The 26451-nt window shown below is 39.8% G+C and overlaps 2 protein-coding genes across 12 annotated transcripts in view; one reads left to right on the top strand and one right to left on the bottom strand.

Annotated features, from left to right (window-relative positions):
* bbox1 (gamma-butyrobetaine hydroxylase 1) lies at window positions 1-22550 on the top strand. 4 transcript variants are annotated; one of them, XM_087794461.1, is made up of 9 exons: window positions 44-114; window positions 427-472; window positions 4261-4721; window positions 5916-6030; window positions 19071-19269; window positions 20913-21018; window positions 21090-21286; window positions 21462-21628; window positions 21701-22550. In XM_087794461.1, the coding sequence occupies exons 3-9, from the start codon at window positions 4317-4319 to the stop codon at window positions 21859-21861; spliced, it is 1350 nt and encodes a 449-aa protein (XP_087650587.1). In that variant the 5' UTR covers window positions 44-114; window positions 427-472; window positions 4261-4316; the 3' UTR covers window positions 21862-22550. The 4 variants fall into 4 exon arrangements, with proteins under 4 accessions (XP_087650586.1, XP_087650587.1, XP_087650588.1 ...); XM_087794462.1 differs by having other exon boundaries at window positions 4265-4721; XM_087794460.1 differs by lacking the exon at window positions 427-472 and having other exon boundaries at window positions 1-114.
* Window positions 22551-22897: 347 nt separating this feature from the next.
* The window catches only part of madd (MAP-kinase activating death domain), a 35318-nt gene continuing 31764 nt past the window's right edge, over window positions 22898-26451 (bottom strand). For all 8 annotated transcript variants that reach the window (XM_087794448.1, XM_087794446.1, XM_087794442.1 and 5 more), the window contains 2 exons: window positions 25940-25986; window positions 22898-24334 (listed from right to left, as the gene is read on the bottom strand). In XM_087794448.1, the coding sequence (XP_087650574.1) occupies window positions 24221-24334; window positions 25940-25986 (161 nt within the window). In that variant the 3' untranslated portion in view covers window positions 22898-24220. The remainder of the gene's footprint in view (window positions 24335-25939; window positions 25987-26451) is intronic.

Consider the following 26451-nt stretch of genomic DNA (forward strand, 5'->3'; position numbering starts at 1 on the left):
AACAGGCTCAGTCACCCGTGCTGTCGTCACAGCTTGTCTGACGACCTTTCCCCCACTTTCTGCAGCCGGCATCCGTGACAGCGGACGCGAGAAAGTGTCATCTAAATATAACAGGTATTTCATTTCTATCCACTCGCTTTGTGTTTAATCCACTTTCTGGTGACACGTACTCTCTAAAAGTTGCACGAACGTGTCCTGAAAGCTCTGTTGTTTACCGCCTAACCGAAAGTAGGAAGTGACAACTAGCTAGCTAGCAGATGGAGCTTTCAAATTAAAGCTAAACAACACACTTCTATTCGAAAAATGTTTCGTTTACAAGCCGAGTGGTCGTTTAATATTTGCGTTTGCAAATTATTTTTATTACTATTTATAAGGAACTTTCCTGTGGTTTTACTGTAAAGATAACTTTTGTCTCTCTGCTGAAAGGTACAATACAATAACAACGTGTATCCAAACAACTGCTGACATGCAAGTAAAACATTCCTATTATTATTTAATGTAATAAGTTATTTATCCTGATACAACCAGTGTGTTATAATAATAATAATAACCTAATACTTGTAATATTATTAAGTCGACAGGAGTTGGTACGTTGACCAAATATGTGAACATTTTATTTTGTTTTCACTCCTCTAGAAAAATGTGTTTTGTTCATGTTGCGCCTTATACACCTTGTTAAAGTGAGAGTTCACCCAAAATTCATACTTTCCCCCCAAAACCCACTTAAAAACATCCTCTTGCCGAGGCTTCGATACAACATGGACATTACAGACGAGCGCCATGTGTTTTTTGTTTCGAAGTATGTCTTTTTGGATGAAGATGAAAACGACGACACCATTCGCTACATTTAAATGAACATACATTTTTGTCTTTAACTCAAAAAAGGAACGCATTTGAAAATTAGCCCAACGCTTATTCAACATGAGGGTGAGACAAAAACTGGGCAAACATGTCAAACTCTTATTTGAATGCTTAACAATGTAATACAAAATACATATTTGAGATAAGGTGCGCTGAGAGGAAGTAAAAAACAACAACAACCTTGGTTTACAGACATTCTTGGATACAGAACACTCTACTTGATTTGACCTTTAAATCATCAGGTAAGTTGTCAAAGTAGCAGGGTTAAGACTCTTTTTTGGACTTTGTCTTAGATTAAAGCCCAAAGATCTAGAGTGGGTGGTTGTCAGTGTGCATTAAATATATAAATTAAATCAGATATGGCTGCAAACAATATAGTTTTAAGTCCAACATAAAAATCACCATGATATAACCTCAAATGTAATGCATTATTTCTGATACAAGAAGTTGTTTTTACAGGGGTCGTTTACACACATTAAGTCATGATATACTAATATACTAATATACTAGTAAGTCATTTATAGTTGTAGAGTGCTTTTTTCAGACCAGGGTCAAAAGTGCTTAAACAATCACTGTGCAAAAGTTTTAGGCAGCTGTAAATTAAGAAAAAAATGAATTTTAAAAATGGAATTGTTAAGTTTATTTTCAACAAAAAAACAAAATGCAGTGAATAGACAGAAGATACATTTAAATCAAATCAGTATTTGGTGTGACCACCCTTTGCCTTCAAAACAGCATCAATTCTTCTAGGTACGTTTGCACACAGTTTTTGAAGGAACTTGGCTGGTATGTGGTCGTTGCAGAAATGCAGCCCCAAATTTGCAAGGAACCACCACCATGTTGCACTGTTGCCTGTAGACACTCATTATTGTAGCGCTCTCCAGCCCTTCTGCGAACAAACTGCCTTCTGCTTCAAATGTTTCAAATTCTGATTCATCAGTCCAGATGACCTGCTGCCATTTTTCTGCATGCCAGTTCCTATGCTTTCTTGTATAGTTGAGTCGCTTGGCCTTGTTTCCATGTCAGAGGAATGGCTTTTAGGCTGCAACTCTTCCACGAAAACTGGGTCCCACTGGTTTCTGCCAGTTCTGAGGTGATGGCACGGCTGGACATCTTCGGATTTCGAAGGGAAATAAGCTTGATGTGTCTTTCATCTGCTGCACTAAGTTTCCTTGGCCGACCACTGCGTCTACGATCCTCAACAATACCCCTTTCTTTGTTCTTCTTCAAAGGAGCTTGAAAAGCACATCTTGAAATCTTGAAATGCTTTGAAATCTTAATCTGGGAGAAACCTATCTGATCCAGTATAACTAGTTGTTGCTGGGGTGTATGACCTGTGACATGAAACTGTCTTCCAAAGTTTGGCTGTTCCTCACCCAGTTTTAAGCTCCTACACAGCTGTATCTTTTTACTTAATGACTGTGTTTCAACCTACTTATGAAATTGATGATCATTAGCACCTGTTTGGTATAATTGGTTGATCATACACCTCACTATAATCCTCCAAAACCCCTGACTTTGTGCAAATGTACCTATAAGAGTTGATGCTAGTTTGAAGGCAAAGTTTAGTAACAACACATATTGATTTAGTTTAGATTTCTCTTTTGTTCTCTCAATTTGCATTTTGTAAATTGTCAAAAATAAACAATTATTATTTATATTTTTGAAAAAGCATTCTTAGTTTACATCATTTTTTCACACCTGCCTAAAACTTGTTATCTGAAGCCTACACAATAGTTTAGGTTCACTCTGTCTACAATAGTGAGTACATGTCAGTTAAGTTAAGTTTAGGTAAGTGACTGCACCTAGTTGTTGATCTATATATTTACGGGTAAAAGCTAGGTAAGTTCCTGCAGCTACTTGGGTCTGATACTGTTTCACACCGACTTTCTTGGCTCTGGTAATGTTAATGTTGAAAGAGTCCACGTATGTTTTCTTTTGAATAAGAAACCGTAATCAAGTGACACCTAAATTCCACTCATAATATTGCAACACTGCAAATAGACAAACCAATGTTTAATTTATCACATTAGATCAACTTATTAAACTTTTATACTATAACGATGTAGAAAGTTCTCCTTGTTGACTGTGGCTGCCTCAAGAGAAAAGTTTATAAAGGTGAACTTTTTGCTTTTAATTCCAGTGTTGGTAGGCCAATTTAATGGCTATGGGAACACAGTTGGACTTGAAACCTCGGCTGCAGCTGTGTTTTACTTAAGATAAATGATCTAAAATGTAATCAAAACATTTTCCTGGTTATGCAGAAGCAAAACAAGGAGTATATTTGGCTTTACACTCTTTTATCCATACATTTATATCCCTCCACTTACCCTATACCAGGCCTTGACAGATGTGTTCAACTATCACCAAAGATGATTACAGTTATCGGGGTGTGCTTCTGAAGGCTACTTCACTGAGTGATAACATTGCTTTATCGACTTCAATAGTAATGTTGAAGATGTTGAGGAAACAGGAAATGAACTGAGGAGGTATTACGCAACAGCAGAGCAGCCTTGGTTTCCTTTTTAACTTTTTTTAACAGAAATAAAATAAAACACCATGAAAGTAATTTTATAGACTGAAGGATGAGTTTTTTCCCAACCAAAGAAAAGCACAGTCAACTTTCTGTTCATTTTATATTTTAGTTTTCCTTCCAACGCATTTGTCACTTTAAAAACCAAATGAAACAATGTCACGTCTTGGTTGCATATAGAATAAATGCCTTTAATATTTGACTGTTCAACCTTTGTAGTGTGGTTGGCTTGTGGCTAAGAAGTTTCAGCTTCAATCCTAGCTTTTGATATTATCATGTCCCTGAGCAAGACCCTGAATGCTGTTCGCTCCTGATTGGGAGCTGGTACGCTGCGTCGCAGCCTACTCCCATCAGTGTGTGATTGTGTTTGTGAGGGGCTGACTTGAATGCTGAAAAGGCTCTAAAGCTCTATAATTAGTAAATATAGGAACGATTTACCATTTAAGAATTCTGTCCCAAAAATGTAAGTTACCTACAAATAGGGCTGGGTTGATCGAAAATATTTGATACCGGTACTGATACCAATACCGTCACTACTTGTTCCTGAACAATACTGTTTTCCATACCGAAAATGAAATTACACAGTAAAATAATTAAATAAATACTTTCCAAATAAAAGAGAACTTAAAGGTGACAACTTAATTTCAGTTTTTCTCCACACAAATTCAAAGATTATCAGATTTTGATTATGCTTGGGTACCGAAATGTTATGATACTGGTGAACGTTATCGCACAACTGAAGCATCAGTCAGTGCCACAAAAGAACCGTTTGATCCCCAACTCTGGCTACAAAGTTTGAGAGCAGCCAGCAATATGTTTAAAATTGCTGAAGGCAAATGTCCTTATCTCCTTATCTGTTTTTTTAGACAGAGTTCAGCGCAGTTGGATCTGAAGATACATTGGCTGAGAGAAGTGTTCAAAGATGATGAGAAACGCCTTGGGTCAATTTGCCCAACCTCTAATGCAGCTATGCAAGACTTCTATCACATGTCAAGTTGGAAGAACTTATCAAAGACTAGGACAGGCTTCATGCCGAAAACCCGCTCTCACGTGCCTACAACAGAGACGTGGCCACCAAACGATGGATTCTGCATCACTTTCTGTTTCTCACCAGCCGGTGAAATATGTGCGGGCATTGGAGGAAGAGAGGCTTGTTGAGGTGGAGTGGGAGGATGGAGGCCACAGTCATTATCCTTTCACCTGGCTGAGGGACAACTGCCAGTGTCCAGAGTGCACGTTGCACTCAGCTCAGGCACGCAAACTACTCTTGTCTGACTTGGACATCAATACAGGTGTCAATAATGTGGAAGTGACAGATGAATCCAAGGTAAGTTTCTGACTCTTGTATGCACATTTTCCCTGTTAATGTTAATAATATGAATTTGTCTAATACAACCTCAAAAAGATCGAGTTTGTATTATTTGTCTTCCCAAAGTCATCCCTCTTCTCTTCTTTTTGACCTAATTCATAACTTTTAAATAGTCACAATGAAAACCAACTGTAGTGCTTGAAGCAGAATGAGGGCAGTGTTGGCAAGTGTACCAATGTCAAATACTGTTGTGACTCAAGCAAAACAAACAAAGCAGGCTTCCCGGCACACCTTGTTATTTGATTACAGTGACAGACTTGCCAAAAACATCAATGACCATCAATAATGCTCTCATCAACTGAAGGTCTCTGCCCTTACATTGCACCCTTCAAAAATCATACTTGTCAAAACTCATGTGTCGGAATTTAAAGTCATCGGTTACTTATTAAGTATTGTGTATGAAAAGAATGTACATAAATAGTTTGATTAATACAGATATAAGTACATATTAATGAAGTAATAAGTTATTTACCGAAACACCGCACCGCCTGAAAAGAAACATTACTTATAACTAGACTCACAACTGACCAGCAACATACAGTGGGAAGATTGAGTTAACACTCTATCCCGGAAAGTAAAAGTCATCAAGATTGTAAATGATTTTAAGCACTTTTATTAAATGACATTCCTGTAGGACTAATTGCCTTCTTGGATTTAGTTGGCTTTGAAACTTGATTTGGTTTGACATTTTAAAAGGCCCTCTTTGTATCCTCCTCTATGATGGATGTTCTGCTAAAATATACTGCTGATGTGTTCAACTGCTGCTAAGGAAATCACTAATCCCCCTCTTTTTGTTTATTGTTCTCTCAATTTAGTTTTTGACAATTCAAATGACAATATGCGTTGAAAGAAGTAATTGCTTACTATGTTGTTAAGCTCCAGCTAAATATTTCTCGACTGCTGTTAGACCTTTCATGATTCATTTACAGAAATTAAATATACCAGCGTCAAACAAATAGGATGATGCTAACAGTCTTGACACGAAAAGTAAATATTTAAAAAGTATAAAATCATCTGCAGTTTGGGTTTGGAGTGAGGTAAAACAAATTATCTGATGTATTCAGTTACATCACTAACATTCAGCTATCTATTTTTTTTCATTATTTCTTTCGTAAATGTTCATTAGTTTATGGATGGATTTATATCTTCCAGGTGTCTATTGTGTGGCCAGATCAACACGCAAGTGTCTTTGATGCCGACTGGCTGAAAAAACGCTGTTTTTCTTCTTCTGCAAGAAAAGCAACACAAGAAGAACTGTTTCTCAACGGTAAGTTTCATCTTGTCAATGCTCTAAACTTAGGAAAATGATGTCACAACACAATCTGGAGCTTATAACCCATGCGTTTGTGTCTTCTCGTTTAGACTATTGTAACAGTTTATTTTCGTGTCTAAACAAGAAAGAGCTGTCTCGCCTGCAGTTAATACAGGCTGTTGCTCCTAAGCTTTGGAACGATCTTCCTCTCCCTCTGTGTTTGATGGAGTCTATTGACTCCTTCAAGAAACATCTCAATTGTGCAGGCTTTTCCATGATTTTCTGGGATTCTTGTGTTTGTCTTATGTGTCTTGACTGTTTAATTGTTAAATCCCTTTGTTGACCTGGTCTAGAAAGGCGCTTTACAAATAACCTTTACTTACTTACTTACTTAAAATGTGTATATAGGGCATAAGCAGGATACTTGCTAATTTAATTGGACATGGCTCAGATCATTTCATTATCCAAACGCCATCAGAAATTTGTGGATGAGCCAGTCCAAACTCTTTCTGAAAAAGCTCAATATTTGCTGAACAAAAACATGGAAACTGGACAGTTTGCACTTGGCTAACTAACTTGAAGTTAAACCACTCTGAAGATAATTGCTGACTCTGAACTCCTGAGACACTTTTCATGGAGGAGAAAGTCTTATTTTATGTGTATCTCTGTAATCCACTGACTTGCTGCTCTGTGACATTTTGCTGCTACAACTGGTCCGCAGAAAAAACTCTTCGAAGAAGAAAAAAGGATTGTCTCCTGTGAGTTTCATTGAAAATATACACTTGAATTGTGCTGATTTGTGGAAACACTGCTGCTGCAAGAAAAGTCTTAAGGTCTCTGGTTATGCTTGGAACATCTTCAAATGCATACAATTAACTAAGATGTCATACATTTTTTGGAAAGAAATGAGAAAAGACTATTGTTGGGGTTCATATTGTGACTCTAGAGGAAATCTAAAAGTACTCCCATGCCTGCATCCCATACTTTAACTACCTTGAAAGGTGTTTTGAAAAGATTGGAAAAAGAACGAGTGTTGCGGTGTGTTTATAGTAACCCATTACACTTTATAGCAAGCCGAGACAGCCAAAGGAGGAAGTTCAGCTGTGGAGCAAGGTAGTGGGTTTTAAGTGGAGCGGGGGTGAGAGCTGAGTTGGTTTATGTACACAGACAAGGTCCTGCAGGACCACAGGGCTCAGTGGTGGCTGCTCTGTTCCTGTTCCAGACTGATTAGGATGGTGTGAGTGAGGCAGCGTGCCCCTCATACATGTTGAATGTAAATAGATCCCTCTTATTACCTTACTCCCAGTCAATTTGTTCTTCACGATTTTTTTAAACCAACGGCTCTCCAGAAGGGCACGTCTTAGCTTGAGGCATTTCTCCAGCGGTTTAATGATTTCTCCCCAGAAGGGATATATTCCGAAGTGTTCTTTTGAAGTAGATGACGATAACCTTTTTTTTTTTTACTTACAAAACAAATTGTATGAATCTCAGTTTACAGAGTACTAACAGCTGAGAATCCTGTTTTTAGGCGTAGAAGTGCGTTGCACGTACAAAACGGCAAGGTCAATGTGATAATGGCAGCTCTGGGGCTTTTACTCAGCTTTTATGCTACCTCTGGTTTTATGTCTGCAGAATCTCTTGTTCCATTTCCATGTTATTCCCGTTTCTATGGAGTCGAGGAACACAGACGGTGTATGTGGTTCAGTCGCAACACTTTCTGGTGGGATACTTAAATTCTTGCTTCAAGGAGGGAACAATTATGTAAGCAAGATTTTTCGTTATTTTAGAATTGATTAGACACTTAAGAGAGAGAATAATCAGCTTGAGGTTGAAGTGACAGCTCAACAGCTGTGGCTTTCTCTTCACACTCCAGGGCCTTTTCTCAAAATCTCTCAAATTTTATGACAATAAATTAGTTATTCAAGTTTTGTGTAAAGGATAAAAAAAAACATTGGATGCGTTAAAAGGGCGAGGTACATGTTTTTACAGCCCTTTAGAAACCTTTTCTAACATCTTGAGTGCAAACAGAAGACATGTTAGTTCCTCAAGATGATCTTTCCATGTTGAATAAATGAATGTTCATTAGGGAATATGAGGTGCAAGATTCTATTTAAATAAATGTGAGTGAGCAGCAAAAATAAGAACCTAAAATAGTGGTGTCAGCAGAAATAGCAAGGAAGCAATAGATTTCTTTAGACCCCCTGTGTCTGAACCACATGGAAAATCTATTAGGATGCTCAAAAAAATAAGATTGATGTGTTCTTCTGAGAGAAAAACTCCCTGCTTTTCTACCAGTCCAGTCAAGAAATCCCAAATGTAGCATCAAGCATTATTTAAAAAGGGAAATACTCTGACATGTTCTTATAACTGTTCAGCCCAATCAAAAAAGAGAGCATTGTATACCCAAGAATGTTCTATTCTTAAGTATATCTTCTTGGAAATTCTCTTTGCTTATGTGATTGGATACATGACCTTTAGCATACATGTGGAGTTTACGTGTTGGCAGATGCACTTTAAACTTGCAGTAAAGAGGGTGTTGATGAATAACACAAACATATCATTCATTGCTTTATAAGACACTGAGGAAATAAATCTGTCAATGATTTATTCACTCATTTGACAGATCCCGTTATTAATGTTTTTTTCTAAAGTGCTACATTTTTCTGACTGACCCATTGCTCAACAGGCTTACAGCTAAGTAAACATTTAGGTTTTCTCCACTCAACTTCTGTAAATTTATCCCGCTTGTATTTATATGATTCACTAAATTGTTTTTACGGCTTCAATGGTGGAGGTATAATTACGAGTAATCTTTCAACACAGATGTGTCATCTTGTATCAACAGAGACATCCTGCTTCTTTATACCAAAATCACTTTCGATTTTATAACATAATCCTTTCAGGGGATTTTGACTACAGATATTCTATTTGTAGAATATTCTTACACTAAAACTAAAATAGCAGCAGTCCACAAACTTTTTGTAAGTATGTCGTAAGATATTATCAACCTGCTTAGACTTGACTACAATTGAATTTACAATTATAGCTACAGCATGGATGGAACAAAAGCAGGGATCTGAAGGTATTTTATTCAAAACTAACTAAATATTTTGTCTGAAAAGACAGTTGAGTAAAAGCCGATCCCCAAAAATGATCTGTGTATCACTCTTGTAGTGTATTTGCATATTTGACAGCAGCATATCCTCCAGCCATTTATAATAATACATCCAAATAAAGCTTTAACCTTGGACACCTGCTTATCTTTATGACCAAATTCAAAAAAAGTATTAAAAAAAAAACAATTTCCCTTTAAATCAAGACACAATAGCAGATTCTGACGCATCCAGCAATATAATATTTACAACTATTAAGAAATGTGCGCTTTAAAAATTCCCAGAATCTCCAACTTTCTCTCCTGTGAGTTCAAGTGAAACATCAAGTTCTTTGTACAAGAGAGGAATGTGAACTAATCTGACGAGAAGTTAAGCCCCATTTCAGGGTTGCCTGGAAAAAAAGGTATGTTTCCAAAACTGCATATTGAAACAAAGCAGAGATTTTCCATATCTTAGTCAGTAGAAATTTGTCAAATGGATTTTTAATGTCTAATGGAAAACAGTCTTAAACTGTATCTCGGCATCTGTTAATGATTATCTGTTGAACATCTGTTGACACTGATTATTGCCAAACATTTAGAATCCATTACTTTCAGATGAAAGCTTCTGGAAAGAAATCATATCAGTTTAAATATGTAATTCTATGCCATTATGTAATTTATTGTTTTCAACTTTGTGTAGATATTAAATGGGTCTCTAATGTTAGACTTTGACATGGTAAATCGTATTGGTGATGTTAGCGGCATCAGCTGAATCACCATCGAATGCTACGACTCTTAGAGAATTTAAACAAGTACTAAGAGTTTGGAAACATATTACATAATGATGGCGTTTGGATAATGAAAATTTGAGGAATTAAACTGAAGATTTTTAATGAGTCATAAATAGGAAGCAGCATTAATTGTAACACTTTACTTGAGATGTGTTTACAATATAATTCATTTGAATACATCCTAAGCTGTTTGTTTGAACAAATGTAAAAAATAGCTATGTGTAAATGCTTCATAAATTAGGCTGCGATTGTAAATTAGCTTATTTTCACTTTCACTTTAGGTCTTAATTAAAATACTTTTTGTTATTTGCATCTTTGAAAGAGAAAAACTAACTGAACTGGTTGTACATTTTTTCATCTGTAAGTCATATTTTGGCTGAAAATTTTTATTTTTTTTACAGATTAGTTAGTTTGAATAAAGAATTTGATTTATATTGGAGGATGAATGGGCCCTCGACCTGTCTTCTAACTAGCTGGGCCATGCTCAGGCCCACAATGACCACAATATGGAGATATGCAATAGAAAATGAATCTGAATTTGAATTAATTTTTGTCATTTAACTACCCTGACAGAGGAGAGACCTACTCATCAACTTGCAAGTTTGTCTGTTGCTCCGTGATCTCTGGGCTTCTTTGACGTGATCAATTAAGGCCTATACTATCGCTTTTAAACGATCACTAAAATAATAATCCATTGTAGCTCAAGTACAGTGCCTTGCGAAAGTATAAGTATTTGATAGTCTCAGGGTTCTGTTTAAAGCGCAGAGAGAACCATGAAGACAAAGGAACACACCAGGCAGGTCCGAGATACTGTTGTGGAGAAGTTTAAAGCCGGATTTGGATACAAAAAGATTTCCCAAGCTTTAAACATCTCAAGGAGCACTGTGCAAGCAATTCTATTGAAATGGAAGGAGTATCAGACCACTGCAAATCTACCAAGACCCGGCCGTCCCTCCAAACTTTCATCTCAAACAAGGAGAAGACTGATCAGAGATGCAGCCAAGAGGCCCATGATCACTCTGGATGAACTGCAGATAACTACAGCTGAGGTGGGAGAGTCTGTCCATAGGACAACAATCAGTCGTGCACTGCACACATCTGGCCTTTATGGAAGAGTGGCAAGAAGAAAGCCATTTCTCAAAGATATCCATAAAAAGTCTCGTTTAAAGTTTGCCACAAGCCACCTGGGAGACACACCAAACATGTGGAAGAAGGTGCTCTGGTCAGATGAAACCAAAATCGAACTTTTTGGCCACAATGCAAAATGATATGTTTGGCGTAAAAGCAACACAGCTCATCACCCTGAACACACCATCCCCACTGTCAAACATGGTAGTGGCAGCATCATGGTTTGGGCCTGCTTTTCTTCAGCAGGGACAGGGAAGATGGCTAAAATTGATGGGAAGATGGATGGAGCCAAATACAGGACCATTCTGGAAGAAAACCTGTTGGAGTCTGCAAAAGACCTGAGACTGGGACGGAGATTTATCTTCCAACAGGACAATGATCCAAAACATAAAGCCAAATCTACAATGGAATGGTTCACAAATAGACGTATCTAGGTGTTAGAATGGCCAAGTAAAAGTCCAGACCTGAATCCAATCGAGAATCTGTGGAAAGAGCTGAAGACTGCTGTTCACAAACGCTCTCCATCCAACCTCACTGAGCTCGAGCTGTTTTGCAAGGAAGAATGGGCAAGAATTCCAGTCTCTCGATGTGCAAAACTGATAGACATACCCCAAGCGACTTGCAGCTGTAATTGCAGCAAAAGGTGGCCCTACAAAGTATTAGCGCAAGGGGGCCGAATAATATTGCACGCCCCACTTTTCAGTTTTTTATTTGTTAAAAAAGTTTAAATTATCCAATAAATTTCGTTCCACTTCACGATTGTGTCCCACTTGTTGTTGATGACAAAAAATTAAAATGTTATATCTTTATGTTTGAAGCCTGAAATGTGGCGAAATGTTGAAAGGTTCAAGGGGGCCGAATACTTTCGCAAGGCACTGTAAGTATCGAAGCAGCCAAAGTAAGATCACCTCATTGAACATATTTAGAAGCTTAAATAGTCAAGCTTTTGCAAAATTCTGTTTTTACCGAGTAATTAATGCACTTTCGGTTTGTATTTAAGGGTTGCCTCGCTCTCATGTTGTTACACAGGCTGTGAGTGATACCGCTGTCATTTTTAAAAGAGGCAAACGTCTTTAACGAAGCCAACCAAGGCTGATTTGCCGGGACTCATGTCTGGCTTGTGTTTGCACCATCTGGACTGGATTTAGTTATGTATATCATCACTTGTCAGTCGACTCCTGGAAACCAAGCAGTGGAGGTCCATCAGTGGAAAAACTGTATTCCCAAATGTAGCTGTCAGTTTAAATGCCATCTTTAACATGAGCAAGACCCACCCCCCAAATCCCCCCTGCCAGCCCCCCCCCCCCCCCCCTTAACCACGAGCTCTTGTACACATATGTTCAAGCGGAAAATCATTTCTGGAATCCACTGTCTGCACATCACATGAGCAAAGTGTTTACTTTTGTTTTTCCACATAGTAGACACACAAACTGTTTGACTTAGGATAAGGTATCATTTTTTGTGTTCTTCTCTTGCTTAGAGCTTCATCCCCCTGCTATTTACTCAAGATACAATCAGGTTAAAGTGCACAAATTGCAGGGTTAGATTAACTGCTTCCCTTGCAATCTAGGAGGCTTGTTTAATAGTAGAAGTATGCCCCAAGGATAAGCTAGCAATATGAAATTAATTTGACAATAAATAACTCAAGGCTCTGAGGAGTTCTAGGAACATACATTTGTTTATGGAGATGTTTGGATGGTGGCTTGTGGCCTGGAGTGCCTTCAGCTCTCCAGTGAGAAAACAGTTCGCACAGTGTCTCCCCAAAAGCTGCGGCAACAGAGGGCAACTGGCTCATCATCCTCAGCTTCCCATGAATAAAGATGTGTTTGTCAAACGATGTGCTGCTTCCAAGACAAACACACAGATCTGGACCCACGGAAAACACTGATGCACATTGTTGAAGGACGAATGACTATAGAAACCTGTATAGACGCTAAGAAGCACAGAAACAACACTTCAGTGGTAATTCTTGGATGTCCTGAAGTAGGGTACTACAGCACAGTAGTAACATGCCGTCAGAGCTGCTTTATTAAATATTCACCACACAGCTGGCATTGAACCTGAGAACTCACTAGAGACGGCACTGCAGCCGATCTACAACATCAATGTTGAAGTCAAGGATATGATAAAAGTCACTTTGGTTATTGACCTTGAATACTAATCACATTACTTGCTGCCTCTTCATCACTCGTTCTCTCACTTTAACAGAATAAAGTGAGAGAAGTTTAGTTTGAGCACAGATGATGTGGACGTGATCCACTGAGATGTGACAGACTTTACCACAACTTCATGACTAATAATGTGATTTAATGTCACAGAGATAATAACAGCCGGTCAGGGTCTTCTGTAAGTAGAAGACACAATCTTTGAACTATATCAATACGGCAATATATTGCAATTATTTTTTCCACAATACTTTATCGATAGATTTTAATTTATATGTTTTTGGCTTTTAAATCATGTTTCATTTTTTGTTTTGTTTAAAGTAAAACGATTCATTTTTTTAAATGTATAATTAAAATGTAAATATTAATGCCGTTTTTTTAATTTCTTTGTTGTTATTAAACTCCCAGACACTAGATGGCTGCAAGATCCCAGAAATGACTGAGGACGAGAGGACACATTCGACTCAAATAGCTTTTAAAGTTGATTTTTGGACATATTTTGTGTTCAAAACAAATGAAAGCAGTTACGACCTTGTCAAGAGTCATGTGGTCTGTAAACTCTGCAACACCAGAGTCAAGTACTGGAATACTAGAAATATTTCCTTACAATATATCTTATTGTTATTACTGTATCATGATACTTATCATAATCATTGCTGATCTTTCAGTGAGTTATTATTATATTCAGAAACTTGGCGAAACTAGACCAGTCTACTTATTTTTATAATGGCTCCTCCTTTGTACATACATGTCAAGGTGATCTGAAATAAATGTTTATAATCTTCAAGCTCAACCGGTTCCCGACTTCTACGCCTCCCTCAAACATTCAGCATCTGTTATTCCGAAATAAACTTAGCGAAAGGGCAAAAGTACCTTAACGGTGAAAAGTCCTGGATAGTCTACAATGAACTTTTATGAAGCTTGTAAATAGTTTTTTGTCCATTATTTCTTGACATTGTCTAATTTCTCTTTTTTTTGTTCCTTATTTATTTATAGTGTTTTTATATTGGTGCCAGCATCATGGCTAAGCTAAACCATTTCTAACTCAATCAACACAGAAATGTTTACTGCCCATTACCGTGTTAATGACGCCTTATAAAACAGTGTCTTAAAGAGGTGACACTATAAGAATAATAATATATTTTATTCATTTTGGACTTTACATTTGCACACAAATCTACAAAGTGCAGTAGAAACAAGATTAAGACATTTTAAAATCACAACGGTATAAGGCTAGCTAATGAGATTAAAAATTTGTTCTCAAAGCAAAACTTGTTGTGCAACAACGATGAACAGGATTAAGAAATTTAAAAACACAACTGTAAAAGTACAAATTTGATCTCAAGACAAATGTAAGAGTACTGCTGGTACGTATGTACAGTATGTATAGAGTAGAAGTTTCATGAAGCACTGTCCTTATTGTCAGAGACCACTAGATTACTTTGATCTGCTATTATATTGAAACTTACCATCATTTTAAACTGAGAGCGCCACCTACTATGCTCTAAGAAAACAGGATATCACATCATGAAGCTTTATCAAGCCATTACTAATTTAAAGCACTAGATTAAAGGGCACTCCTGGAATAAGGACACTGCTTCATGAAGCTTCATCAGCACATCCATATCATAATGGTTGAATTGTACTACCTTGAGTCAGCATCTGAAGCTTTCAGCCCAAAAACTCTTCAAATTAAATCTACAAAATGGAAGTGTGATAAAAGCTGCTGCTCCTATTAATGACCAAAAATATTTCTTTTTCAGTGATAGATGGGAGGAAACAAGGTGACTCAGAGCTCTAGCTCCCAAACGTCGGTTTAATTTTCAACAACAAGTCGTTCCCTGATTTATCTGCACACTAATGAAGCGACTGCTGTTTCTCAGGTTCCTTATTAAGCAGGTGTCCAGAGAGAGGAGCAGACTTGCTTTGCTAACATGTGCTAATGCACACACACTTCAACCAAAGAGGGAGTCACTGGTTTGCCTTTAAAAAAAAAGGTGTCGGCTTGATTAAAAATGAATGATTCTCAGATAATCCTGAACTGATTGATGTAAAAAAATCCACTCAACGATTTCAATCTTTCATTTTTAATCAAGACAATCTCATCCGTGAGCTCGTCTGACTGGAGCCCTCCGGAGTGCATTCCTCTGCTCTGAGCTGATGGCGGCTCTGTGATAAAACTTAACCAAGTCAAAACAAAGCTCAGGACGACTGCTGTGATTCAAGCGTGGCTTTCAGGGCCCTCACAGCTGCAGACGAGGTGACGCTTCCCTGCAAGCTTAACCAGAGCACAATATTGGGGGCAGAGCCAAACTGCCTGACAGCCACTGGAGCCTCAACTTCAGGTTTTCTCATCTGGAAAAGCCAATGTAGCAGACCAAGACCGCGGGGAGAACAGAGGATTATGCACATACACTATCTTGTCAGGCTGTCGTTTGTGTACCTTCCAGCTCGCACCAGGCCAGTCCTGCTCGTGAAACCCGCAGCCAAAATCTCAAAGCTGTCTCTGTTCCACGTGCAGACGCTTAAAAAAAACACACATGCCGTCGTATCTGCACTGACCACAGTTGGAAACTATGTCGAAGAGTGTAAGATGAAGGGTAAAAAAGCAGCATGGAGTTTTGATGAAAAGCAGTGTGTAGGCGACCATCGGACCATAAGAAAACCCACTGCTTTACCGCTCAAAAGTGTCTGAAGCAAAGTGACCTGCTGATTGAGTAGATGCGATCACTCTACAGTCACATAACGCCATTTGTACCATTTTATGTTTTATTAGGATGTACAAAGAGAAAAACACCATAAGAATTTGAACAGATTCTGCCAACAAGCAGCAAAAATGTATTAAAGATAGAAAAATAATGTCATAATAAATTATACTGATAAAATCTTATTTTATCAGGGATATTTAGCTAATGAAGGGTCGATGTACTCATATCCTATCCGATAATTTGATCTACTTTGTCAAAAAAGATTGAGATTCCAAATAAATATGAATTTATACGAACATTTTTGCAACACAAACATAATTTCATATTTCAACCATATTTACATGATATTTCTAGAATTTAGACCATAGCAGCTAAAGACATATGCAAGTCCAGTTTCAAATAAATTGTAACCATATTATACTATTATAATTATATTACTATTACATGCTAAGTAAGTGCATCCTTTTATTTATTGTCGGGGGGGGGGAAAGGAGGACAAAAGAGCCCCATTAAAATAGAAAAAAGTAAATTTTCAATGTAATTGCTACCAGATTTAATACGTATGAATAAGAAAGATTCCAATAATCAAAAAGGCAAATAATCAGCCGGATTTCACCCCTACAGTTTTATAGGTAACCATAGGATTCACTATATAGATATATACATGTATACAAGATAACATTAATGAACATTAATGACAGTATGAACACAATATTGTGTGTGTTGAGTGCAACACACTCAAGGTTGTGTAAAGTTTCTGCAGTGAAATCTTTCTCATATATTCTGAATGTTTTCCCAAAGAGGAGAAAGTAAAAAGTTCTCTCCTTCGTATTTCAGATCTTCATCTCGTGATCCGAGAATTTATTTGGCCCTTGTCCTCTGAGGTGAACTTTGACATCTGCAGTCCTGATCTATTTTCAAATGAGCTGTAAACAGAACGGTGGTCTGAGTCCAACATGCTCACGTTGACCGGGGCTGACCACGGATGCTGCATAAGACTCTGTGTTTCACCAGAGTAATTGTAGCCTTCAGGTTTGACCTTTGGCACAGTTCTTTGGGTTCTTAGCCTTTGTCTGCTTCTGCTATTCTGACAAGTTTGCACGAGCAGGGAGTCTCTGACCCTCTGAACTGTGCAGCCAGAAACGGATTGTTTGTGACAACAGCCTGCGGGGAGGTCTGCAGGCCCCCATCATCGCCGTTTATGGCGGATCCTGCATCTCTGCTTCTGCAGGTCTGCCATCTGGGTGGACTCCAGGTCAGGGTCTGATGACCTCTGAGGGTCAAGCTGGAAACATTGTGCTCCCTGTGGCTGAGCCAAGAAGAAGTAGAAGTATCACCGATCTGACTTATTGTCTGTAGCTAATATGCAGGCTTCATAAAAAGTTCATAAAAATGATGGAGGATGACAAGGGAAGTGACGCCTGTCGCGTCTTCATGGACTACAGCAGGTGTTACTTTATCAGCAGGCATGGTGGAGACGTCCTGCAGTGGTGCTCGTGACACATTTTCCAGCCATCTTCAAAACGCCAACCCTTTGCGTGTCGAGCCCCCTCTGTTTTGAGGGAGTAGCTCATATAAGTTTACTGAACAGAGTATGTATCAAACATGCAGTTGAAGACGTCCCTCTTATTTCAGGAGAATTGGCCTCTGAGCCAATATGAAGTCATTTATGAAATCAACTGTTCTCCAAGACAACAACGTCAACTAAAAAAAAAACGGTGGATTCAGTCATTTTCAATTCATCTTTTAATCAATCGTATAAACTTTAAAACTTCAATTTGTTTTTCTAACCTTCACAATAAAGTACAAAAATATTAAACGACACATTGAAAATCTAGTGGATTCTCATTCAAATAAAAATGATTGTATCCATAGTTGATCAATAATACAAAAAAGCAAGGAGGCAGTGAACCAAAACTCAATTGAATAAGTGTGTGAAGGCTGGGAAAAGTATAATATATCTTTTACTAAACCAATTTTGGCAGAACCAGCTATTTAACTCTTACATTTGAAAAATATAATTTGTTGTTTTCAATCACTCAAAATCATAACTGAAAAAGAGTATTTTACAACATTCTGGCTGCAACAAAAAAAAGACAGAAAATGGCCGGCTTCACAAGAACCCACCCACAGCTGCCCTCCTTATTAGTGTGGTCAACCACATCCTGCCTTTCTAAACCATGACCTTCACGCTACAACTTTAGAAAAAGGGAAGAAAAGGACCTTTTGGAAAAAAAACTGACTTTATCTGCTCAAAACTTACAGAACATTTATCCACATTTTTTTTTTATTCTCTGTAATGATATACATGTTTGAAGTGTTGCTGCCAGACCTCCTTTCTTTACTTTCACCACTGCTTTCTGTTCATAAATATTCATGCCAGTACAATAACTGCTCCATTTTTGATGTCATCACTGGCTCCACAAATTTGATAAGATGGTCATCTTTATTATATTTATTTTTGCATAAGCATAATTCTAGGATGCTCAAAATTAGAATTTTAACACTCAAATCTTGCATAAAACCATCAATCCTTTTAAAAATGATGCTAAAAAGTGTTGTGGAGATGGTGCGGTGAAACAAAAGGTAACATTTTCTGGTGCGTCTTCAAGAGCGGTGCAACAGTCATGACGCCTGTGTTTCCATCACTTTGCCCTTGCAATCTATTTGTGACTTAGTGGAACGGAACGTTTTTTCTCTTTCCAAAAATCAGTGGGTGCTGAAAAGCAACACAAACATCAGACAGGTACACGATCTCCTCAGTTCAGCTCCCCTGCTCCCACAAATGTACTTAGCAGCTGCTTCTCTCAAAGTCACCGGAGTGAAGCTGGATGGAAAAAACCCGGCGAGCCAGCTGGGCGGAGAGAAGGGGGAGGACTTTTTTTTTCATTTCATGTCCGTCTGTCCATCCGATGGAGACATTTCCGAGGTACTGAATCCGAGGACTTTGGAGAAGAAGATCTTTAAGTTATTGATGCGTCCATCTTCTGTCTGAGGCTCCTGACACATCCACACGTGAAATGTCAAAACGGGTTTCTTGTGCTCAGTTGCGTCACAGACCCCGAGACGTTGATGTGTTGCAGTTGTGTAACACTTGTCTGTGCGTCAACGTGTGTGGAAAAGATCCACCAAGTTTGTCTGACGACCCTGAACTCTCTTCTCCTCTCAGAGCAACAACACTGGGACAGCGGTCTTCGTATCCCTGTCGCCGACTTCCAGGAGGTCCTGCGCGACGATAAGGCGGCGCTGGACTGGCTGCTGGCCCTGAGACGCGTTGGCATCGTGTACCTGAAGGGGGCGCCGGCGGAGCTGGGCCAAGTGTCCAGACTGGCCGAGAGGATTGGTTTTCTGAGGTTGACCTTCTACGGGTGAGTGTGGATCTCATTCACACACACTGCAACCAGGGCAGGTTCTTTTTAAGAAACTCTGGATCATGTGACCAGTTGTTCTTCTTCACAAAACCCTCTTAAAGAGAATCTCAGAGCCGATCATTTCAGTTTTCCACCCCACAACGTCATAAATCATAAATGTGACATTGGAAATATCGAAGAGAATGTAAATTTGAGATGTTCACTTAAATGCAGCTAGCACTGTTAGCCACTTGCTAAGCTGGCAAGCGTTTTGTTCAGTTTAACTTCACAGTTATTGACTAAACTTGTGTTACGGGTTGTTCTGGTTAAAGCTTTTTTAATCCACAGAAAATAGGAAATAAATCATATTGGATTGGGTTGGAACTCGTCTGCTTGAGGCCCTGGCTCCTGCAAAGGTTTGAGTGATGTTATCTGCTGTCTGTGATGTCACTTAAAGAAACAGGGTTTTTGTAATAGCATAATGTAGTGGTAAGTTAAATTGCGGTGTGGACATCCCTATGTTGACCGTAGGTAAGAGTGTGTGCGTGTGAATGTTTGTGTGTCTTTGTGTGCCCTGCGACAGACTGGCGTCCTGTCCAGGGTGTCCCCCCGCCTCACGCCTGCCTCACGCCCTAAGAAACTGGGATAGGCTCCAGCCCCCCCGTGAAAGAAAATGTATGAATGATACTTAATTTCTAATCAATTACTAAAATATCAAGGTTATACATTGATACGACATATTGTGTTTCATCTTTCAAGGTCTCGCAGATTTTTTACATGTTGTTGGCAGTTTGTTCTGCGTATTTAAATATATTGTAGAAAAACCATAAACAGTGAACTCCCATGATGCCCTCCTACACACTGCTCTATTTAGTAACAACCGATTGTTAGCTACAAATATTGTATTTATATTCCATGTCCATGTAGCTACGTCATCACTGATCAACAGTTGTGATCGGTTGGCTGGGCGGCAAAGCATTATGGGATTCTGGTCACCGTTACTTAGAGAGTTGCTGAGAGGGAAACCCACACATGTTCAAATTAGATTCAAATGATTGACTTAAATCAAAGTTAATTTAAAAGAAGTTCAACGATCAATACTTTGAAGATTCCCAATGAAGTTTGATGTCAATTTGGCTAAAAAAATATACATTTAAATGTCAAACGACATTGAAACATTATTAATATAATTCACGCCAATTGAACGTTTTGATCCTCAAAAGTTTCAAAAACTTCTGGGAGCTCATCACATCCACAACACAAAAAGGTTGTGTACTTAGACGCGCATCACCTCTTTGATACATGGCCGGTATAATTATGGGATGCTCAAGGGATCAGACACTCGCAGCACCGCAGAAGTCTTGAGGGCAAGAGGACAACTGAAGGTCTTTCCTCCTTAAGCCACCGGAATTACCTGGTGCACTCAGTTCGAACGGCTCTGCCTCGGTCCGAGGCTGGAGCTCTGCTGGAGCTGAGGACTGCAGTCCGGGGTAAAAACAGTTTCACAAGCGGAACATGCAGACAGAACATGTGAGGTGACGGAGGATCATTAGCGCTCGACTCCTGCTGCATCTCAATGAAGGCTTCAGAGACCCTGTCTGATACCGTCTGCAGTGTGTTGTGCAGTGTGTTGTGCAGGTGAACATGAGGTGTGTTTGCAGGCACACGTGGCAGGTGCAGGACAAGAAGGAGGCCAACAACGTGGCCTACACTTCAGGGAAGCTCAGCCTTCACACCGACTACCCGGCGCTACACTTCGCACCAGGAGTGAGTCGTCACTCGGAAAAAAAAGTCGTGCCGTCGTGCTGCAGGTGTTCATGTGTGCGTCTGGTGTGCAGGTGCAGTTCCTGCACTGCATCTCGCCGGCCTCGGAGGGAGGCGAGAGCGAGGTGGTGGACGGATTCCACGCGGCCATGCAGCTGCAGAGAGAAGACCCCGAGGCCTTCAACACCCTGACGTCGCTCCTGGTGGACTTCATCGACATAGGGAGGGACTACTGCGACTTCATGCTGCAGTCCAAGAAATGCATCATCGAGTGAGACTCCCTGTTGCTAATGTTCACTCGAGACAAGTTGGAGTTGTGGCAGACGATTCAAGGTGCAACAGTGCCCTCTGTCGGTCACATGAAAACAAGAAAAATAGAATTAAATACGAAACTAAAGTAGGTGTTTTTACTGAACATTCTGGTTATTATTTGTTGATGTTTGCAGTGCTGATAAGAAAGGTCGTGTATTGAGGATCAACTTCAACAACGCCACCCGGGACTCGGTGCTGGACCTCCCGCTCCACCAGGTCCAACCTTTCTACCGAGCCCTGAAGGCCTTCGTGGACGTCATGAACCGGCCGGAGAACGTGGTCACCTACAGGATGGAGGCAGGTCAGTGACGGCAGCAGGTCCTCGAGAAGCTTCTTCAAACGTGGGTTTTTAACCTCAGACTCTCACCTTCAGGCGACATGGTGACCTTCGACAACTGGCGTCTGCTGCACGGACGCAGGAGCTACGCCTGGAGTCCCGACGCCTCGCGCCACCTCGAGGGCGCCTACCTGGACTGGGACGAGGTCATGTCCCGACTTCGCATCCTGCGCAGGTCGGTCGAGGGCGACCTCTGAGCGAGCAAATATTTACTTCTTTACTCAAAACGTACAAGAATCAATTCCTGCTAAATTGTCTTGAACATTTTGGTGACTTTAATAATTGTAAAATCTCTGGGAATCAGTCGCCATAACTTTTAAGATTCACTAACATGAACTACACTAAACTCATGCCACCAGGGGGCGCTCGTGTCATCCTTGAACAATTATTTTTGATAAACTTTTATTGGATCAAGAAAAATAATGTGCCTTCGTTCTCTCGGCTGTTTTTCGTGTGAAACACTGCCCTCTACTGTCAGCATTGTCATCATACACACACGTGTTTTTAGAGTGAACTTCATGTTCTGAACCATGAACCATCGTCTCCTTGTCAATCAGTTTCTGTGACACTTTTAGAACAATGTTTACAAACCTTCCTTCAAGTCTGGAGGATACTTTTAAAATGGTGACTGGCTTCTTCCCTCAGTATGAAGGATCCAGTAATGGCTGGTGGAGCAAATGTCTTAAATAATGCAGATGACAATTAAACTTCAAGCACCAGAGTCAGTGAAGCTGTGGTGGTTTCTGGCTTCTTGTTTCCTCCCAGTGGAAGCTTGTCTGTGATTCTTGACGCCATTAAATGGTGTGAAGGGACTTTTTAGGGATAAAAGAGAATCAGTTATTTCTGTTTGATGCACTTTTCAAACAATAAACATTTTCAAAACCTTCTTTTTGTTGCTAGTTTTGTCTTCGTCTCTTGATGCAACTGTGACGAGCTCAGAATGTATTGGATAAGATCGGATAGTGATGTGTTGATGAAGCTTCATGAAGCGGTGTCTTTACCTTCAGAGCCCACTAGATGGCACTATCTGCTCTACATTCTATTGCTTTAAAGCGATATTTAATCAATACTTTCAACTTTTCTTTAAACTAAGGGCGCCACCTGCTGGTAGATGGAGATACTGCTGCATGAAGCTTCATCAGCCCATCACTACTAAACGAGTGTCAGCGAAACATTATAAACTGATACACACTTAAAAAAAACACAGAACAAAAATGCTAAACACACGTCGAGTCATTTCCACCAGCATGAGGTGATCTTTATTTATCGGAACTGCATCTTAACCGACACGTTCACACAGTTCAATGACTAGAAATACACACTTGACCAAAATAAAACACCTTCTAGTGACAAAACTGCACTGATATATTGCTGATCCTGACTGTCCACCACATGAAGGTACTGACACACACACACACACACACACACACACACACACACACACACACACACACACACACACACACACACACACACACACACACACACACACACACACACACACACACACACACACACACACACACACACACACACACACACACACACACACACACACACACACTCTCGGGGAAGTACACGGTTCACACTATAGTCATTCAGCCAAAACCTCGTCACATGATGAAAAACTGGCGACTGAATCAGATTTTTTTTTTTTTCTTCCCATGATTCATCAGTTCATCCTCTGATTAAACGAACGACTCAAAGCAAAATATTTACATCTTTGTTCATCACTATCGGGCTTTGAATTCATCTTTACGTAGAACGGACTCAAATACATGGGGCTTCATGAAGCTTCATGACGGGAACCCACTGGTGTCATGTGGTCGTTGTCAAGTTTCTGTTAAATTCAAGATGGATGTGGTGAAGAAAATAAAAGAATGTAGGTGGCGCTGATGGCGACGGATGGACTGAACAGTGACGTCGGCGCAGTTTTCCGTCATGTTTGAGTTTCAAAAGACAAACAGAAAAGTCATGTGACGCTTTAAAAACAAAAATAAACTTGGTACATTCATCCCTGTGAAGGTCAGTGAACTCTGACGATGGCTAAACTACTTCATATTGCACATCTAGCAAATGTTGTCAAAGAAATGTACAGGTAAATATCTGCTTATATATTAAATAAATACTATATATAGAAATATATATATAATATTTATTAGTCACATGCATTTGTTAAACAGCAGAACACGGACCAGGGATGGACAACTGAAGCCTTGACATGCAGCGCTGTACCAGAAGGGGGCGTCCTGCACAAGGTCTTTGAACCACAAACACAGTTAGGAGGGGGGCGGGGGGTCGGTGGGGTGTTAGGGGGGTCGGTGCACGAGACCTGCATGCACTCTCATGTTAGAACCCGCCGGCCGCTCCGACATCATCACACGACTGTAAGACACTCGGAACATTGAACCAGAGACGACGATATGTACACGACATCACATGACGGGGGGAGAGAGGACGTATGTACAGGGGGAGGCGGCGGCTTTTGTGTGCTTAAGTTAAGGGATTGTCAGAAGTCTGTGGGTGAGGAGAGAGAGAGTCGGGGGGGCGGGGGGTCTAGATAGGAAGAGGTCTCGGTGACAGGATCTTGGCTTTTCCTTCCGCCTCCTTCCCCTTCACCGCCGCCACGTAAGAGAAGAGGCAGAGGACGGAGTAACAGATCTGATGAGCCTGCAGAGCCAGAGGAACAAAGTCACTGCATGGTGTGGAGCAGAAAGTCCCCTCACTCTAGAACCAACGCACAACCTTCGCAGGCACATTTGTTTGCTCACTAGTTATTGTACCACCATGAATTGATTTTAATAAGTAGACAAATGCATAAATCAGGAATCCTAGAGGTTTATTTAAGACTTAAATGTAATGTCAAATGGTAAAAAGCTTAATAAATAAAATGTATTAAATAAACTTATTGTTTTTAGACTCAAGAGTTTATTGCATTTTAAGATTATTTTAAGGAGCAGGGAGGAAGTTAAATCATAGCAACAAACTACCTTTCACAATAAAACAAACTTTTTCAAATAAGCAAATATTCCTAGAGTTAAAAAGCCACAATACGCTAGTTTGAAAATGTAGTTTCTGGCGACCCCACCTGTCAGAAAGGTGCAACTGCATTGTAACAGCATTTGTTCACAAAATAAGACAATTCATCTTGTTTTTCAGTTTCTGGTTTTTATCTTCATGGACAGTTAAAAAAGTCTTGCTGTACTTCGTATGAAAATACCGTCTCTGACCCACTGAACAGTTCTCTGTCACATGACTCTTCATCTTAAGATTGATTTCAGTAACTTTTTAACAAGTGAAGGAATTTGTTGAAATTTGACTTTACATGTTTCAACAAACTCATCGTCAGCAGAACAGCTCTTAGATCACAAGAAGATTTAATGCAAACTCAATACTGCCACCCACTGGTGAAATAAATCATTCAAACGGAGTGCCTCTTCTTCGCCTCCCTTCATCTATCAATCACTCTGAAGATCAGCCCTCGACCACCTGCGTCTACCTGTGTCACCGTATAGTCTTTATAAATTATAATTACTTATTGACTTCAATAGCAGATGAGTTCATGAAGATAAGAACAACCTTGAAGCAACAACAATACAGTCAACATACAAACAATAACAAGAACATAGCAGAGATGCAAGGGTTTAAAACCAGAGTTATTTTGTGCTTTTCACGCTTGAATCCCCGTTAAAAAGGAGCTGGTTTGACACATGCATCAGGTGACACAGAAACGATGCTCCCTACGGTGACTTCCACTCGTGTTCTCTCTTCCCTGATTTATTCTGGGGTTGACCTCATTTGGAAAACTGCTGACTCAGCATCCCGGGGACCCGTGTGAACATTACAAGAGATGCATTCGCTTTCCAGAGCCGACGTTTGAACATGATCCGGACACATTTTAAACCTTCTTAACAACCATGGGAAAATTGAAGAAAATTATTGAAGTCACTATTAAGAGATTATTTTACGGGAAAAAAATATAAATATTGTATTGGCAAATATAGGTTTACTTCTATTTTTCTTTACTTTTCTTACGTTTTCCATTATATATTTTTTCTCTTTTGGCTTGACGGCCCCTCAACAGTCACAGTAATTAAAGTGAGGAAATGTAATTGATCTCCGCTGCTCTAAAATGATATCAGTTTCTTTTCTTGTAGTTCAAACTTTAAAAAAAAATGTAAACCCATCAAATGTCTTTAGGTGCGTCCAGCTTCCAGGCCACGGGGGGGCGACGTGCATGACTATGACCTTGATGACAGACGTCTTATGACTCACCATGGGCGTCTTGTACTTGTGGATCACCACTTCTTTAGTTTCAGGAACTATTACCATGCAAGAGACAAAACACAAGATTCAAAGGCAGCAGGAACATCAGTGTGTTGAGTTGTCTGGGGGGTCAGGGGGGGTTGAAGGGGGTCGGTTTAGGGTCAGACAGGTGGACTCACAGGGAGGATGAGACGGGGCAAAGAAAAGTCCCACAAACACACATCATTAGTTTGAGATCCGAGCCGCGGGGACGGCTGTTGGAGCCCGAGAGGAAGGACGGGCGGAGCCGTTTTTTACAACGACCCCCGTGAAGAAGAAACAAAAAGAACCGTCGCAAGAACCTTCAAGAACTGAGAGTAAAAAGGCGTCACAGGGAGCAGGCGGCGTGGACCACGTCTCTCCATCCTTGAGGACCAGTGGACTGGACAGTGGATTAGTGAACTGTGCACCCGGAATGTACTGGAAGTGTGACACACACACACACACACACACACACACACACACACACCCTCACGCCCAGA

This window comes from Callionymus lyra, chromosome 6 (assembly GCF_982586985.1).
Source record: "Callionymus lyra chromosome 6, fCalLyr1.hap1.1, whole genome shotgun sequence".
NCBI lineage: Eukaryota > Metazoa > Chordata > Actinopteri > Syngnathiformes > Callionymidae > Callionymus > Callionymus lyra.

What these genes read in the sequence shown, in the direction of transcription:
- bbox1 (XM_087794460.1), top strand. Translation starts at nt 4,317, where the DNA reads ATGATGAGAAACGCCTTGGGTCAATTTGCCCAACCTCTAATGCAGCTA. An exon ending in CTGAGGTTGACCTTCTACGG is followed by an intron (nt 19,270 to 20,912) that starts GTGAGTGTGGAT and finishes GTGTGTTTGCAG; the next exon opens with GCACACGTGGCAGGTGCAGG. An exon ending in CGCTACACTTCGCACCAGGA is followed by an intron (nt 21,019 to 21,089) that starts GTGAGTCGTCAC and finishes TCTGGTGTGCAG; the next exon opens with GTGCAGTTCCTGCACTGCAT.